General features: G+C 37.9%; 1 protein-coding gene across 7 annotated transcripts in view; it reads right to left on the bottom strand.

Annotated features, from left to right (window-relative positions):
- LOC129764539 (NAD kinase-like) overlaps positions 1–18002 on the bottom strand; it is a 111875-nt gene that overhangs the window by 5063 nt on the left and 88810 nt on the right. For 6 of the 7 annotated variants that reach the window (XM_055763728.1, XM_055763729.1, XM_055763724.1 and 3 more), the window contains 5 exons: positions 3093–3176; positions 2788–3021; positions 2416–2725; positions 2090–2347; positions 1937–2019 (listed from right to left, as the gene is read on the bottom strand). In XM_055763728.1, coding sequence (XP_055619703.1) covers positions 1937–2019; positions 2090–2347; positions 2416–2725; positions 2788–3021; positions 3093–3176 — 969 coding nt within the window. Of the gene's footprint in view, positions 1–1936; positions 2020–2089; positions 2348–2415; positions 2726–2787; positions 3022–3092; positions 3177–15069; positions 15750–18002 lie in introns of those variants that run through there. The other variant, XM_055763727.1, reaches the window with a different exon arrangement.

Genomic DNA, 18002 nt, shown 5'->3' on the forward strand with positions numbered 1-18002 from the left:
CGGTTCCGCTTGAGACATCGGAGCAGCCGCCACACACACACACATACACGCGCGGAACTCTTTTCGTTTGGTTGCCATCTAGCATCGAGAAGATTCTGAAAAGATATAATCGTTGCTGAAAAATAATCTGCCAGTTCCCATTGGAATTGAAAATTACATTCAAGCGAAAGTGTTTATTTTTATGTTTTCTATCTATATAATACTGCGATCAAATACATTTGGTTTTGTGATTTTTCAATCAAATGCGATCAACGTAAGACCACGTCTTTCGGCAATTCATTAGAGGTGCAATGAATCTTAAGAAGGAATTCCCGCTCTACGCGCACTGGCAAACGATGTTCACTCAACAATTTCTCAAACGAGAAATGGGTGTTGTAAGGAAGGATGAGCGAACGCAAAAAATATGTAGACTGATTTGATACAAGCAATATTATACAACTTTTGTGTGGTTGCTTCTTTTGCTGAATATTGTGCCTCCAACGTAACGCTCTCGTTTTCGAAGTCCCCCAAATATTCATTTATTCATTCATTCAAAATTGATTCAAATGCAACTAAAAACAAATGATCACTATCATTCAACGATAGTCCTACGTCACCCTTGCGGTTATACCAGATATAACTCACTTCCTGTTTTTGTTTTTCGTTTAGACAAATGGGTTGTAACGAACAATGCTTTCAGATTTGCAGTTTGGGAATAGATAAAGGAACGAATGATTGTCTAGCGCTGCTTTCGTCTGGAAATCAAATAGCATTTGCTCGTAAAGAACAAATGGCTTCGATCTTCCTTGATATCAAAGGGGCTTTTGATTCTGTTTCTATTTATATATTATCAGATAAACTTCATAATTGTGGACTCTCGCTAACTTTAAATGATTATTTGTATAATTTGTGTCAGAAAAATACATGAGTTTTGCTCATGGAAATTTGACAGTCTCTCGACTAAGCTATATGGGCTTTCCACAAGGTTATTGATAATTTCGAAGAACTTCTTCAATTGAGTCCAGACTCAAGGTTCACCACCTTATATGTTGAGTTCTGTTCACAAGGATTGCAACCTTCGCCAAGCATCATAAACCGAGACTGTCTATCGTACTTCTGTGATTCCGCTGTAAATTTCAATTTAACAATGCATCAAGAAATACGTTATATTCCAGAACATACAAGTTTTGTGGTTATCTCAAGAATGTTTTCATCGAAATTTTGCGAAGTACGTTCTAATAGAATGTTTTTTACTAATGGATCGGTCATTAATGGCTCCACTGGTTTTGGCATATTTGATGAAAACTTCAGGAAAACTAAGTTGAGAAATTCATACTCAGTGTACGTTGCGGAAATGGCTACAATCTATCACGGAGAAAATTGAATCCTTGTCAATTGATCACTATTTTATCTATTCAGATAGCCGCAGCTCAATAGAAGCTAATCTAGAGGCGAATGAACTTCAAAGTTTGAAGCCTCTTAAAAACAAAAAAAGAAAGAGAGAAATAGAAGCTGTCCGTTTGATAAAACCTCATGTTATTTTCTTATGAGAATAAGAAAGCTCTTGGGTAGACCAGAGAAACTAGTAGACAAATCTTATAGGATTACATTAGCCTCGGTCCCAGCCCATTGTTCCATTACAGGTAACGAGAAAGCGGATTCGTTAGCTAAGCTCGGGGCCTTGGAAGGCACCATTTCTGAGCGACGAATAACCTATCATGAAAAAGGAAGTTCTTCCAGTTTTCATGAATTTAAACCGTTTAGAGATTATCGAATTGTAATGTATAGCTAATCTTAGAGAATCTCCGATTCGATTGGTATGCAAATCATGAGAATTCGTTCACAGTGAAAATGGTTATTAACGTTAACTTTATTTCATAAAAACGTGACCAGTTTTCTGATTTTGCACCCTTCCTGAAAGACGTAGTTTGCGTTTATAAATGCTTCCGAAATTTACCTGTCACCATGTAGCAATTCCTGGCGATTTCTTCCGTCAAAGGAAACCCACGAGCTATTTCGACTGTCCGGAGAGAGAGCAATCTAAAATTAAAGACACCATCACAATTACTCATACGTCATTTGACAACTTGAAACGTGCGCACAGAATTACCTTCAGCTCTACGCCTGCCGGCAGAACGATTGGCCGGAAACTGAGCGAATGGGGACAGATAGGTGTCACCAGTATTGCCGGCACCGAAGGGTGAATCATTGAGGCTCCCGCGGCTGCCGAGTAAGCAGTACTACCAGTAGGAGTGGACACAATGAGACCATCACCTTGCACTGATGTAATGTGCTTTCCATCCAGAAACAGATCGATATTGCTCAGGTACGACGACAGCCCGCGATCGATGACCACTTCGTTGAGAACCTGCGATGAAAGTCATAGTCAGTGAATGATTCACTACTTCTTTTTATTCATAGAGAAAGAGGGCATACTAAAATGTTAGTGGTGGGATCCTGCGACGACTTGAAGGTCGAAATCTCCTGCTCCGTCTTATCCTTCCGTACAATAATACACCGCAAACGGCTTCGCAGCGTCAGTGCGGCGTGACCTTCCAGAACATTCGTGACCTGCTCTTGAAAGTTATCGAACTGAAACGGTGTCAGAAAACCCAGCGATCCCAAGTGAAACGCCATCACCGGTGGCACCGACTTTTGGAACAGTAGCGACGCATAGAGCAGTGTTCCGTCACCTCCGAGACAGATGATGAAGTCGATCTTGTCCGTCAGGTCGTCTCGACCATCTCTGGGAAGTAGAATATTTGAAAATGAATATGACGCTGCAGCGACCGTTTCAAAAAAGCGTACTTGAACGTTATGAGTTTATCCTGAATTTTGGTGAAGCTTTTGTTCCCCGTCAGCTGGGGATCATCCAGGATCGCGCCCTCCACCCAAACGACCATGTGCTTTTCGTGGATGAGCCACTCGACCAGCTCAACGAACGGCTGCAACACCTTTGAGTCACGAACCTTCTTTATCACCAGTACCGCCAGCGGAGGCTTGTACCAGGTCAGTCGCTGGCTGGCGGGATCCTGAATTTGCCTGTTGAATTGAAAATAATTCAGTGTTGGAAGTTGCGGTCGTTATGGTTGCAGAAGAACCAGCATACTCACATCACCATGGCAGAGTTTTTCATAATCCGACCACATGGTCCGAACTGTTGGAACGGTGAGGGCGCGTTCAAACTCCGTGTTCGCCTGAAAGAGAGAGAAAACCAATTCCGATTGTTAGTTGATATTCAAGATTATTCAAAATATGTGTTTCCAAAAAGTGATTTTCCCTCCTTTTCTTCCTTCGCGTTCTCTTCTTATTAACAATAGAATAAGTTGAAATGTAAATACATAGTAGATTTAAGAATTGAGTGTGACCAACAACTTTGTTATAATCTCCTTATTACCATCCTTTCCCTGACGAAAATATGTCACCCTTCTAAACTCGAGTCAACCGCGAGTAATCGGTTTTCTATTCTATTAACAATAGAATTAAGGAAAATTGTTCATAGATATATAGATATACTTAATATGTTTAGTTAAGAATTCGGCTCCTTTAAACTTATGTAACTGAGCCTGTAAAAATAAGTGATTTTGACTTTAGCTCAAAATAGCACATTTTGTTGACAAACTAGAAAAACCTTGACAAAAATAACCTGGAAATATTTTCACAGATGAGTATATAAAAATAGCCGAAACGGATTAATGCGATCATTTTATTTTCTTCATCAATTCCAGCGATGCGTATTGGTCACGCGAATTGCGGCGACAGCTGAGCCAGCTCATTTGGACTGGAATGGGTTTATTCTGCATTGTCCCTTCGCAGATCAGAATGTATCGAGGTGAATTTCGAACACGCGATCTCGTGGCGCTAATTGCCAACGGGTGCATTGCTGGTAATTTGCTTGAGACTTTAAATTGTACTGATTAGAAGCAACACTCGGAGTGCCTGTCCGTGGAACTATTTTCCTGTCATGTTCTTCAACACATTTGGTTCACGAAGTTAACGAGAGGGTAGGAAGGGACTTTTTTTCCAGGTCGCCAAATTTGTGTCACTGATCCATTATACAACTATTGAGCCTAGACCAATCGATTTCTGCTTCGAAAAACATCTCAATTTGGCAGTATTCATATAAAGCGTGACCTTGATCTGGCATGAGATAACATTTTTACGTTGGACACTAGTCCAATACACTGAATTCAATTCTTCTTCTTCAACGGCATTAACGTTCCTAGAGGAACTCCGCCGTCTGAACGTAGTATTACTTGTGTTATTTTTATAAGTACTTAGTTGAGATTTATACACCAAATACCACACCTCGAATGTATCCTGAGTGACAAGTTCTAGAATATTTGCGACGAAAGTGCAAGTCTAAGACATTTTTTTTTGTTTTACCAAAAATCCTCTGACCAGAGCGGGAATCGAACCCCCGATATGATAAATGTGTGACGCTAACCTCTCGATCACGGGAGCTGGGTTGCCATAATAAAATCTGTGTTTTTGTCCCAAAAAATCTTTTTATCTTAGTTTTTTTCTCAGAAAATCTGTATCGAAATCTGTAATAAAGGGCCTGGTTGGGTAAGGAAGTCAAAAGTCCCAAACCAAAACACCAGCTCTATGGAAAATATTATTCAGGTCGGACTCGATAATATACAATTTTGGACTCGATTATACGAGGGTCACTATTTATATTTCGGGAATTGGCAACACTGATGTCATGTGAGTCCATCTGACGGTTCCATCGTAAAGTTTGACATTTTTGACGATATACGTACTCAGAACATTTTGTCATACGGACGCTATTTGTTTATTTTATATTTAGTTAAAAGTTTGATCTCGGCAAAAAAATGGAACTGAATCGTGAACATTTTCGTGCGATGATTTTTTACGACTTTCGACGTGGCTTATCACAACAAGAGTGCATCAATCAACTTAATTTGACTTTTGGCGATGAAGCTCCATCAAAAACCACTGTGTATCGCTGGTATAGTGAATTCAATCGTGGTCGTAGTTCGCTGTCCGACGAGTTTCGTGAAGGTCGTCCAAAATCGACTGTAGTGCCAGAAAACATCGATGCTGTGCACGAAATGATTAAGCAAGATCGTCATGTAACCTATTGTAGGATTGAGGCATCCCTAAGCATTAGTTCCACCAGCATATATGCGATTTTACATGAACACTTAGTTGTGCGAAAATTATGTTCACTTTGGATCCCACATAATTTGACAATCGCTCAAGAAAAAGGCTCGTGTCGATTGGAATAAATGCTTTGAAAATTGGTTTAAGCGCATGCTATTTGTTTTTGTTCCTATTCCCGAAATATAAATAGTGACCCTCGTATACAGTTTGATTTTTTTTTATATATATCAAATATGACTTGTTTCAAGAAAAAATGTAATATTTAAGCGTTGAGGTGAAATTTATTTGGCTATTAGGGTAACACGGGGTGATTTGAACCACCCCATTATCTCAAAAAGTACGGCTCAACATGGATTTTTTCTAATGTCTTCTTACATTAATGAACCGTATGTAACTAACGTAAAAAAACTTTGGTAAAATTTGACAGGTGGAAGGAAATGGTAGCATGAACACAGCAAGCACTTTGATTGTCAAAAAATGATGATTTTCCGATCGTGGTTTCAAGGGTTTTCCCGCTGATTAAACAAACTTTTCGTGTATTGTGCAGTAAAGTTCTGTTCGTCTACAGAAGAGGAACAATTTGATGCAGCGAAACTATAAGTTTGATAACAATAAATGAAATTAATTGCATTTTAATTTTTGCATGTTGTGTGGGGTGACAAGGACACGTTTTTGTGGGGTGAATTGGTCCTACAGATTTGAGGTTTTTCTTTGGTCTAATTAATTCCAGATGCCGCTGAATTACAAAAAGAGGATGGTCAGACAACGTTAAAAGAAGGAGGAGCTTGAAAGAGCAACGCAGGTCATCAAGAACGGATTTTCTTCGACCAAGCATCGAAAGTGTTTGAAAATGCTTGAACAACAGTGAAAAAATCCATTCAGAATTCGAGATGGTCTCAATCCAATTTTTCTGGTCAGGAATCTGGCCAAGACACCTGGTATCGATCCCAGAACACTGTTACTGATTGTAACATTATTCCAAAATACTTAAACATAAGTATGTTTTTTTTCGATGAAACGCACAGATGGTCCAAATTACCCCGCATCAAATTTTAATGTCCAAAAATCATCTCTTTTATTTTATGATATATTTGGTAATTTAATACTTGATATAATGATTAAACATTATTGATTGAGAAAAAACAAGTGTAGTTTAGTATACAATGTGACATCTTTTATTTAGACCGTATTGGTTTGGAAGTAGTAGGTGATTTGCTTAGATGGTCCAAATTCCCCCCTTTTCCCCTATAAGCGGAGTAAAACTAGTGATTTTTCATGATTTTGATTGAATTTTCACCAGGAATTGTTTATAAATCAAGGAAGATAGAAGTTTGATGTCGAAAGAACAGATTGTAGTGCGGATAGATGACTTTAATTTGGTTGATAGAAACAAACAAGTTTATTATGAATTGTTGGGTTAAAGTCAATAATAACACCTTCAAAAGCACTATTTTTTGAGTTTTTCAATTCCAAGATGTTATTTAAATTCGTTAATTTAGAAATAGAATTTAGAATTAGAAATACGCATTCACTGTGATTTAGCATGAAAAAGATAAAAATTGTTATTTATTTATTGTAAAGCTAAACGACGACACAGACTTTTGTATCTTTTCGCCTGATTAGAGATGAGAAAGAAGTTCTTCACGCTACATATGAATGCCAAAATGACTCTCATTCAGACTGACTCGAATGTTATACGAATAAAATTGGTGAGATGTGAAAAAATATTACTAGGGTCAAGCCATAACTAATATTGGAACGTTATTTTGAAAAATCTGCAAATCTGTATGAAAATCCGAAAAATCTGTAATCTACTACTACACTACACTAATACTACTATTCTACTGTAATCTAACTACAGATTCTTAGTTTCGAAAAGTCTGAAAAATCTGTATAAATACAAGTTATTCTGTAGATATGGTAACCCTAAGAGTCATAAGAGTCCCTATGGGCCGACGTTGAGCTTTTTGGTAGGAAAGCGCTGACTGACTGGAACTGACAGTTACAAAATAAAAAAATAAAAATATACAGCCATTCCAAGCCAAACCGATATAGTGGTTCTCAGATTTTTGTGAAAAGTGAAAAGTTTTGTTCTTTATCTATATCGTTAGACTCGTTTTTTTTATTTTTTTCAGTAGGGTGACCATTTCCATTTTAGGGTTGTCCGTAAAATCAACTTTTTCCTCTTTTTTCCAAAAATGCCTTTTTTCAAAAATTCATAACTTTTGAACTACTAGACCGAGGGGGTCTCCGTAGCCACATTGGTTGCGCGTTCGTTTAGTAAGCGATCAATCGTGAGTTCAAAACTCAGGGCCCTCATTGACCATCTTTGTGTTGTTACAGAATAGCTACGTCCACGCAACAATCATCAGCGATGGAGATCGATCCACGGTCGAAATAAGATCGATTCATCCATACAACTGCTCTGCTCTGCAAGACACATCGGGCTGCTGTTCTATAAATAACTCAACAATGATGAATCAACTGTCTCCGCTGTCCAGTGGTCCAACTGGATAATGGAAGAACAGAGAGAATACTCTTACGCCTAAATGGCTACTGTGTGAATGTACCATGTGTAATGGTATAGAAGAAATACTGGCGAATGGCAACTGTGTAATGTGCTAATTATAGATATGATAACCATGTGACATGTACACGATTAAAATTCGGCTCTGTTACAGCTAAAATGCTAATGAGCCTTAACACGTTGACTGCCAAGGCAATTTTCAGAAATCTGGCCAAAAATGGCAATTTGATTTTATCACATTATTCTATTAAAAACTCAAATTCTAGTGCATAGGTATCATAAAAAAAATTTTTGTTGCTTTTTTCATAAAAATGGTAAGTAAACATAGTACGAGATAACTCGTAGTTGGCAGTCAACGTGTTAAATAAATAAATGGGATAAAAAAAAACTACTAGACCGATTCAGATGATTGACATATCAAATTAAAGCCAATCACTCAATGGTCTTTTTTGAAAAAAAATACCATACCTCCAGAAAATATGAATTCTGCTCTCGTTATTATTGATTGTATTCGTTTTTATTGTTTTCATAGTCTCGGGACCAAGGGCGCTATATTTCGTTATATTTTTTCTGAAAAGCTGAGGTTTTTTCACATAACATATGTCAAAACCAGAGAGGCGTTTTTTTTTTTGGTTTTTGAGTTATGATTTTTCCAAACTACCCGATGGTTCGAAAAATCAATTTTTCCCTCTTTTTTTCCAACACAAAAATTCATAACTTTTGATCTACTGGACCGATTCAGATGATCTACACATAAAATTCATTTTTGGGAAAAAGTTTATTTTTCGGAAGGAAATGGTCACCCTACTGGAAAAATAAAAAAAAACGGGTCTACTGTTTTGCGATAAAAAACAAAACTAGCACTTTTCACGAAAATCTGAGAACCACTATAACGCTCTTGATGCGGGCTTAATGGAAAGCGCAGCAAAAAAAATGGAACTCAATGTGTTAAACATTCTTCTTTAAATTTTCTTATATTTCTTATTATTAGCATTTCATATTAGTCATATTACGTATTATTATAATATAAAATCATTATCAGACACAATTTTCGTTCAAAATTCCTTCATCTGCTGCAAAGAAGAATTGTTTCTATTCGATACGAAAAAGTTCATTCTCAATTAAAAATTTTAATTTTTAAAACCTGGTTATTCCACTTGAAATCTACTAGCATTTTCGGTTCACAAATCGGTATACCAAGCTGCTATCAATGAGAATTGCGAAGACATAATAGTCCGTGTGCATTCCGTTTGTTTATGTTTTTTTGTGACCTGCCAATAGAGGAGTCGATTCCAGATCAATTATCTGTCAAACTACTTGCTGTTTCTGATTTTTTAATGGACATTTGAAAAATTACCTGGCATCCCTGGTAAATCCGTGCAGCAGTTTCTCGTTAGCGTCAGGCGAATCAAACGATCGTCAAGCGAGTTCACCAGGTCAGTAGCTGTTCACTGTGAAGTCAGTTACTAGCAACGTATAAATGGGCGTTTATTGACATTATTCACCCGCATTCAATTGCTGTCCACAGTCTTAGTAATATCGCACACTTTCAATCTCTGGTCGATTTTTAAAAATTATTTCTGAGCAGATAACAATTTGGAATAAAAATTACTGTCATAAATTTATGAAGCTCTCTGAGATCGGTTACAATCTTACACATATAGTAAGATTTTGTCCGAAAAGGCGACAGGGTGTATTTTACCCTATTTATCTATAAGATGAACAGGGTGCTGCTAATTGATGCCAAATATCTTAAAACTGTCATCTCGAAAAAAAAATTGTCAAAAATCAACACTCTGGGACGTTTTTTCCGGAATATGAGGTAAATATGAGGTACCAATGAAAATGATCATCTAGATTTTTCAAATGGAATTTCGTGCGAAATGTTGATTTACACGGTTTACAAAATACTCAAAGCAAAATATAAACTCAATCGGAATTCGTTTACAGGTGTCGCAGACGTTAAAATTTTGGTTTTTTGAAAACCGAAAAATCACCGGAAATCAGGGATTTCAAAAAAAAATGTTTGAAGCTAAATGTCTTAAAGATGCATAATACGTCGGGATTTACAGTTATCTCAAAAAAATTGTTTGTCAAAAATCGACTTTTCAGATGGATGAACCAAGTGCCACAAAATATGTTTGATGATACTTATACATAGTTTTTCTGAATCTAGATTGCATACTATCATTTATTAAAATTTTCGAGTTGCCTCCACGATGTTTAATCAAATCTTATGATCTCATAATAGCGTTCAGGGTATCGTTACTGAGCCGATTTCGAAGCTCATTTTTAGTCTGAAGAGGTTCAGAAAATCGCTCGACAGTCGGGAAGTGAGGCATAGTGAGAACGTTACAAACACATTTTTTATCACATTTATACTAAATGATGAAAATCAAAATTAACTCTGATAATCGTGAAATCCATATCTTCATCACCGCCGCTAACGAAAGCCAAAGGATGGCCGAAGGGTGTAGGATTTTATGCGGCTTGAGTTCCAAAATTTCCTATATTACTTCGAATTCGTTAGTCCTTTTTGAGCTATTGGATGTATAGGTATATATGTCCCTCGAGAAATGCTTATGATAAGGATTTTCTCATATGCATAACTAGCACACAAAGCCACCGAATGACATGTACATTAGACGACTACTAGGACTGGATAATCGATTTTTAGCAAGCGTATCACGGAACTCGAAACTCTCATAATAACGGTCGCACCGTCCGACGCGAATCCTTTCAGGCGGTCCTTGTAAGGAATTCCGTTCTTGTGAAGTTGATCAATTATAGCATTGTAGATGCTTTCATAACCAGTGGTACCAAGCAATACACACGCGGTTGTTCTCAAAGTCCTACGTGAAGTATCCGTCCGTGCCTCTAGGTACAGACATGGGTAGAAGGTACAATTCGTGATCAGATTCAATGCGCAGGTATTTTTTTCTCGCTGTTGAAAGGAACAGTCTAGTCGAAATGGCCATTCAGAAGGTTTTGTTAAAATCCAACGATTAAACATTTGCTACTGAAAGGAGAATTCCCCGTAAGATGAGCCAACCAGGCGAAAGACCTTCCAGACCCGGTCCAACGATGGAAAAGGAAATGTTGGAGTGCAATAGGCATTTTCATCGGGAATTACAAGAACAGTCAAAATCGTCTAAAGAAGCCGAAGATGTTAAAGCAATTCAAGTTTCGGAATGACAGCTTTTGCTAGAGATACCAATACTCTGTAGACGTTTGAAGGCCACTGAAATAAGTTCCAATGATGTCATTAATGGGATTGCATTGGATGTGTTACAGTTCATTATGAAGTGGGACTTCCAAGAATCGGTTCCGGTTTGAAGTTGTTTCTAACCGTGCACGTTTCTTTGGCATCTTGTGGGGAGGCTTATCAGAGTTGAAACTAATTGAAATTGAAATTAAAAATTTGCGGTCAACGATGGGTTAGACATGTTTAGTACGTCGGGCCTCGTACCGTTATTGCTACGTATTCCATTGAGCCCGCAACAAGAGAGCGAAAATGCTCGGGAAGCTCTTGTAAAATGTCAATGTCGGATTCAGCTTCTAATGATTATTTCATTAGAGTTTGTCTTATCTAATATTATAATAAATACGTTTCTTGTTTAGATAAGTTTGAATTTCCTTTCGAAAACAAAAACTAAGTATTATGGGGGGGTGACATTTCCGCAGTAAACACGAATCGTGGTCACAACAGAATCACCAATCTGTAAAAAAAAACATTAACAAGTATTCAAATGTGTTGGTAATCAAACGATTCATTCTGCGGAATAGTTCTCCTAAAACCGATCACATTGCAAGTTGAATGACATCCAAACATGATAGGACTATTTTTTTTTTAAATCAATAATTTTTGATAACTTGAGGTGCACCCGTGGTCAAGTGGGTAGCGTCTCACATTGTCATGCCGGGTGTTCGGGTTCGATTCCCGTTCTGGCCCGGGGATTTTTCGTCAAAGAAATTTCCTTCGACTTGCACTGTGGTCACGCGTATTCTAGAGCTTGCCCTTCGGAATACATTCAAGACGTGTTATTTGGCTTAAGAAATCTCAACTATGTATTAATAAATGACGCTAGTTAATGCATACGTTGAGACGACAAAAGTTCCACGGGGAACGTTAACGCCATTCTAAAAGAAGTTGATAAGTTGGATATATCATCATCGTTGTTAAAGAACTATTATGAACTCCAATCATATAAAAATAATAATTTGTAATAATCAAAACAAAAAGACAAAAGATCAAAGAACGAAAAGTCAAACGAATGACAAAAAGAGAAAAAGTCACGCGTGCACAGATGGATGAATGTTTTCAATTGTTATTTAAATGTAGTGCTCTTGTATGTTTTATATACATTGATCTTCAATCAGAAAGTCAACGCAGTTTTTGTCGACACTTGATTCCCGTCTAGAGTCAGAGTCCCTAGTCGAAGCAAGATTGATTTTTCATCTTTCAACGAACACAAAAATTAAAGAATTACACAATTTCTTTCGATTGAGTTATAACTCAGGCTGTTGAAGAACGTGAGTATGAGGAAATCAATGACTAAAAATAATAAAAATAATAAAAACGAAAATAGGTGCTGGAAAAGAAGATTCAACGAAAATCGCAGTCGTGGATACAATTCAAGACAACTGTAATAAGTCTATTTCCACTGAAACGCAGAATACACGCACGAGTAAGGTCAGGCAATCTTCCTCAGCAAGTGGAAGACATAATCCCATGAAACTTTCCGGACAGTGGAATGGTACCAAAGATGCTGCTCAGCAGAATGCTACCTGATCACATACGGTATTGAGCCATACTTTTTGAATTTCATCCTTCGTTTACTCGAAAATTACAAGAATATCGTTATCGGATACGGCGAAACATTAAAGAAGATTTCACAAAAGCAACAGATAAATGTTAGCGTCCGTTACTAGAATGTAACGAAGGGAACAGTGGAATCCAGGTTTGCTCAGCTATTCTAAGCTCAACGCGTGCACTGGACTTGTTCAACGGATTGAAGAAATATTTTGAAGCTAAACCTAGTTTGAAGTGGGTCAACTCAGCATTGACGGTCCCCATGTTAATTGGAAAGTAGAGAAACAGTTGAATGAAGAAATTCGTGAAATCCTAAGCAGCCAAAACTACGAGCTCACGAATATAGGTAGCTGCAGTTTGCAAGTTTTGACAATTCATTCTAAGAAGGAATGAAAAAGACTGTATGGAAAATTGATGAATTCCTACAGTGTTTGTACAGCCTGTTTGAGAACGTCCCGTTAAGATGTGCGGAATATTCTTGAACTATTGGATCGGCTGAAGTTTTGCGGAGTAAAATGGATCGAAAACCAACCGATGGTATAAGTATCCCTTGACATGCTGCCGTACCTTAAAACCAACGTAGTCGCAGTCTAAGCACAAACAAACTTACATTCCTAAGTACAAAGATACACATCCAGATTTCCGTAGGACCTTTGCTGCTGTTTTCACAGCCAGTACTTTTAGAGTAGTTGCAGAGGCTTTTGAGGATAAATTGTAGGGGGCTTTTCTTAACCTCAGCTGCTGCAGTTCAACTATTTATGACGAGCTTTCAGAGTGACTAGCCTATAGCATCTTATCTATTCGAACTAGCGAACCTTTTTAAACCAGTAATGAATAAATTGATCAAGCCAGTACTTTTGAGAGGGAATCTGAAGTCCCTTATAAACGTCGATCTTTCCGATGATTCGTATCTGCTTAGCAGTGGCTGAAATTGAATTAGGATTCGCTATAAAAGTTGCAATCAACAGTGTTGTGGAAACAATCAAGTTTATGAGACAAAAATCTTGATTTTTGACAGAACTGTAAAGAGTACTACATTTAATTTCTTCGAAAAAAGAAGGAACGATCACCTGTGTCGTATCCACGACAAAGACACGACACGATATATTTATGGTATTCGGCGTTTATAGTTTGCAAAAAAGCGCATGAATTTCGCTCTTGAACATCTCGTCGAGAAAAATAGAATCTGTGGTACCGTGGCGAACATTAGTCAACAGGAATTCCTCGAGTTTTGTGATACTTTGGTTTCGTGCGATATGCTAAAAAACTATCGTCGAAAAGAAGATCCCTTGGACCTTTTGTGGGTGAAGAAACTCATAGGCGCAGCGGGAAAAGAATATACACACTTGTCTGACTTTGTCATTCTGTCGCATGGCAATGCTACATTCGAGCGAGGCCCTCCATGAACAAAGTATGTTTGGTGGTAAACCAAAATGATCCGAAATAGCTCAGCGCATTGTTCACAATGAATTCATCTTGTTATGTTTGTTTGGACTTGAATTTGATCATGGCTTCATTCGTTCTACTAAAATATTAGTCATTATTGTAACGAATTGCTTCACGTAATACAACTTACACAGTATCATGAAAGTTTCAAATAAGAACAAGTGTTAATTAATAGAGGTCGATTTTTAGACCGCGTCGACCCCTAAAATCGATTCTCGTTTGTGTCGACCACTTTGAGAAACCATGATGTAGATGGACGACTAGAAATAATTACACGGGTAATCGACCAGCCACATTGGACAATCTTGCATTGTAGCAAAATTCGAAAGTATAGTAACAATTTCACCTGATATAGAGATATGTAATCATTCACAGAAAAACGATCTGACTATGATTAGAATCTCAATATTTTTCGATTAAAAATTCACTATCCGCACAAATAAGCTCGATAACTATTCCAGTTGAATCATCGGGTACAACACTGCCTTTTTCATATACGGTGATAGCTCTAACTCTACCATTTTAAGAACTTATTGAACGACCCTCTAAAGTAGATCTTATGTCCAGTATCTAGAATATGTCCCTTAGACGATCTATAATTTCATAAATATTTACCGCCTTCAACTAGAAGAAGGGATCGACACATAGTGAAATCCGGCCTAAGCTACCGATATGAAACAAATAGCGAACTTGTAGTTATATGTTTGGTAATTGAAATTAAGTTTTACTTTATTCATTCATTTCATTAGAATCTTTTACATATAAAAACTTCCTTGATGCTCTGAAGAATTTCGATTTCAAGTTTTGCAAAATTATTGTATTTTGAATGAATCTCATCGTAAAACTGCTGAAACAGAATCCTTAGGCCCACCCTATTGCGATGAATGCAACTAAGCGACAGTTCTTTTTCCTCTGCCGACATACGCTCTCCGTAGGCGGGCTTGTGGGTAGAAAGCCGCTGCATCATCAGCCGAGCAGATATCCGCTCGCGCGACTAACCAGCCCAGACAACCTTTAATCCTCGGGGCAAACAAAAAACAAAACCTGCAAGTCTAGTTTTTTTTCTTTGCTCTCGTCGTTACAAAGAATTCGCTAATGTATCGTGTAATTATGGGCGCATTCAGTTTTGAAGCATTTACTTATACTTCAAGTGCATCTTCTTTTGTGTACACACCTTCTCGCTCGCCAGAGTAGCATCTCATCCTCCTCCGCGGGAATATCCCCATCGGCAGTGTTACCACTGAAGGAAGAATTATTGCTACTAAAGCCACTACTACTACCAGCACTACTACCACTACTACTGAAGGAGTGGTTGACATTGCCATGATGGCCATGATGAGAACACTGATGATGGTGATGATGGTGATGATAATTGCGATGGGAAGCATTGGGCCCGCCATGGCCGGGACTGTTGAACTTCACTAAATCGCTCATATAATCATCTTTTTCGTAGGATTCCGTCATCTTGTAAAGTTCAATCACTGCACACCGTGGCACACCAATATCAAACAAAACAGCTAAAACTTTTTGGATACACTATCGTCCAACGACGGAGAACACCACACCACACCGACTGAAACGTGAGACAATTCTGTCCCGTCCGAAACTGGGTTTGTAGTTTGAAACCACTCATTAACCAATTGACTATTGGAGGATACACCAACACGATAAAAACACGTTCTGATTGCCCTTTTTTGCCCGCAGTTGCAAACTACTTAAAAATCACACACGCAATCACAACCGCCGTTGGGGCCAAAATGAGCCAATAACTCTCTATACTCCTATAGCAGCACACAACCTAGAGTCCAGGTCGGAGACGCCTATTCGGAGACACGAGAACGAAAACGAGACGACGCACTAAGCGACCTGCGACCATGAGACTAATGTGCGTCGAGAGCCTCGAGACTAAAAACAAAGTGCGTCTTGATGACACCTAAATTCAACTCAAGCTATCCTCTCTCTCTCTCGTATCGGTCAGGTTCCGGTGAATCAGAGTGTCGGCGGAGTCGACGGCTAAGCAGTGTAATCGTATGGAGCCAGAACCTATATGGAAGCAGGAATGACGCAGTCGAGGATACAATGCTATTTCTCCGCCGGCTCAGTCATCAGTTGGTAAACAATTTCGTCGCGTCCTCTCGGCACTATCTTGGTTCATGTGGATATACAAATACACTTGGAATCGATCGACTGGATAACTGCATCCGCATGTAATAAATTAAGCGAAAAAAAACTCAGATAATTTTTTTTCGACATTTTGAATAGGTTATCCATAAATTGACGATTAGTAGCTAAACACGGATGCCTCCAAAAACATAATAGGGATGAACGATTTATTCCGAATACTGTTTTCAATTAATCTGCAAATAGTTTACGACTTTGATATATGCTATTTTGCATAGTTTATTTAATTATTTTAGACCTTGGTACTATGTGAACGCTACGTAAACTACTCAACTATTGCTCGGATTTTATGAATTGAGGGGCTTGGAATGCAAGGGGTGTAAGTGACTTGATCGATTTCTCTTCGTCAACTTTTTCTTTGAATAATAACTCAACTGCAAAAACGATCCAATTCGAGTTTGCTATAGAATCCGATAGATGAGAGATGAGCTAAGTTATGACCAAAAGAGAAGGTCGATGTAGAGAAATCGATTAAATCACTTACACCCCTTTCATTCTAAGCCCCTCAATTATGAACCTCCTCAGAGCAGTCGCGTTTAGACAACTTAAAGCTGAAAGGTATTATTGTTGAATAAACTTATGAATTCTTGGAATATGTTAACTTACAATAAGTTTTTCTTCACGCCTTATTGGCAGTTAGAGGGAGCTCTAACCTAAGTAAACGGGTTTCTAGCTCTCCACTCAGGTTGCAGATCGAGCCTAGATAAAAGGCAATTTTACAATTACAGTAGAACCCCGATTATCCGCGGAATAGTCTGGCTAGGTCACCGCGGATCACCAAATTCGCGGATAATGCAATTAACGACTGAAAAAGAGATGCAAACTCAATATTTCAGCATGATAACCATGTTTTATCAATAAATCATTAAACTATAAGGTTGTGTACACCAGAAGTCAAATAATGTGAAAGTCATGATCAAAACAAAAATGCAAAATCCTACACCTCACTGATAATTTCCGGGAAAGTCCATAGCATTACTATGGAACTCGCTTTCGCGGATAAACCGCATCGCGGATCATCCGCTCGCGGATAATCGAGTTTCCACTGTAGTTATGTAATAATTTGGAACATTTTCACTTCCATTTTACTTTTTAGAGATAGTTCTTTGAAACGCACAGGTATTCAAATTATAATTACTAGCAAAAAGATATATAAATTTTCTATGGGTCAAGCCACGTTAATCTCACAAATGATAATGATCATATCTATTGTTCATTTAATTTCATTATCCCTACATCTGTCAAATTCTATTATATTTCTCCACTTAACTCGAACTTAAACCTTCGTCACTTCCGACAGCAACCGTTTGCGTCGTTTTTACCACTGGATCGTCTGTATACTCGGCGGTACAGGGTAGTCCCGATCTTCCGAACAACTATAGTTCGAATAGACAGAATCATTCGATCTATATCTGATATGAACCATTTTCATTTTGGCTCTTCCATAGAAACCATAGCAAAATACAAAAACAACATTCTTTGAGGTGATTTTTTCACTAGAAGAAACCTGGGTCATGCGGATAGAATCAAATTGGTTTTCAAAAAGAATCCAATAAAATGTCAAAAGAGATCCTAGATACTAGTTCGCTCACAAATGGTAAGTAAACAAAGCTCGAGTCACGAAAACTTTTGCTCCTTTTATGGGAGAAACAATTGACAGCATGGAAAAAACAGATAGCATGGGGAAAAAAAGTTGTAAGAATTATTTTTCAAGCAAAATGCACTTGAAAAATAAGTTCGATTGAGTCCGCATAAGCCAGGAAAAAACATTCACCATAGACAGGAACTGGTGGTAATAACTTGGCCTTGGATAATTTCTCGTCAGTTTTAAATAAAAATAATGTTTTATTTGAAAAAAATGAAAGTGGTTGTATCTAAGACAAGACCGTACTGCTGACGAAGGATTATCCAATAATTTCATTTAAT

This window comes from Toxorhynchites rutilus, chromosome 2 (genome assembly GCF_029784135.1).
Source record: "Toxorhynchites rutilus septentrionalis strain SRP chromosome 2, ASM2978413v1, whole genome shotgun sequence".
NCBI lineage: Eukaryota > Metazoa > Arthropoda > Insecta > Diptera > Culicidae > Toxorhynchites > Toxorhynchites rutilus.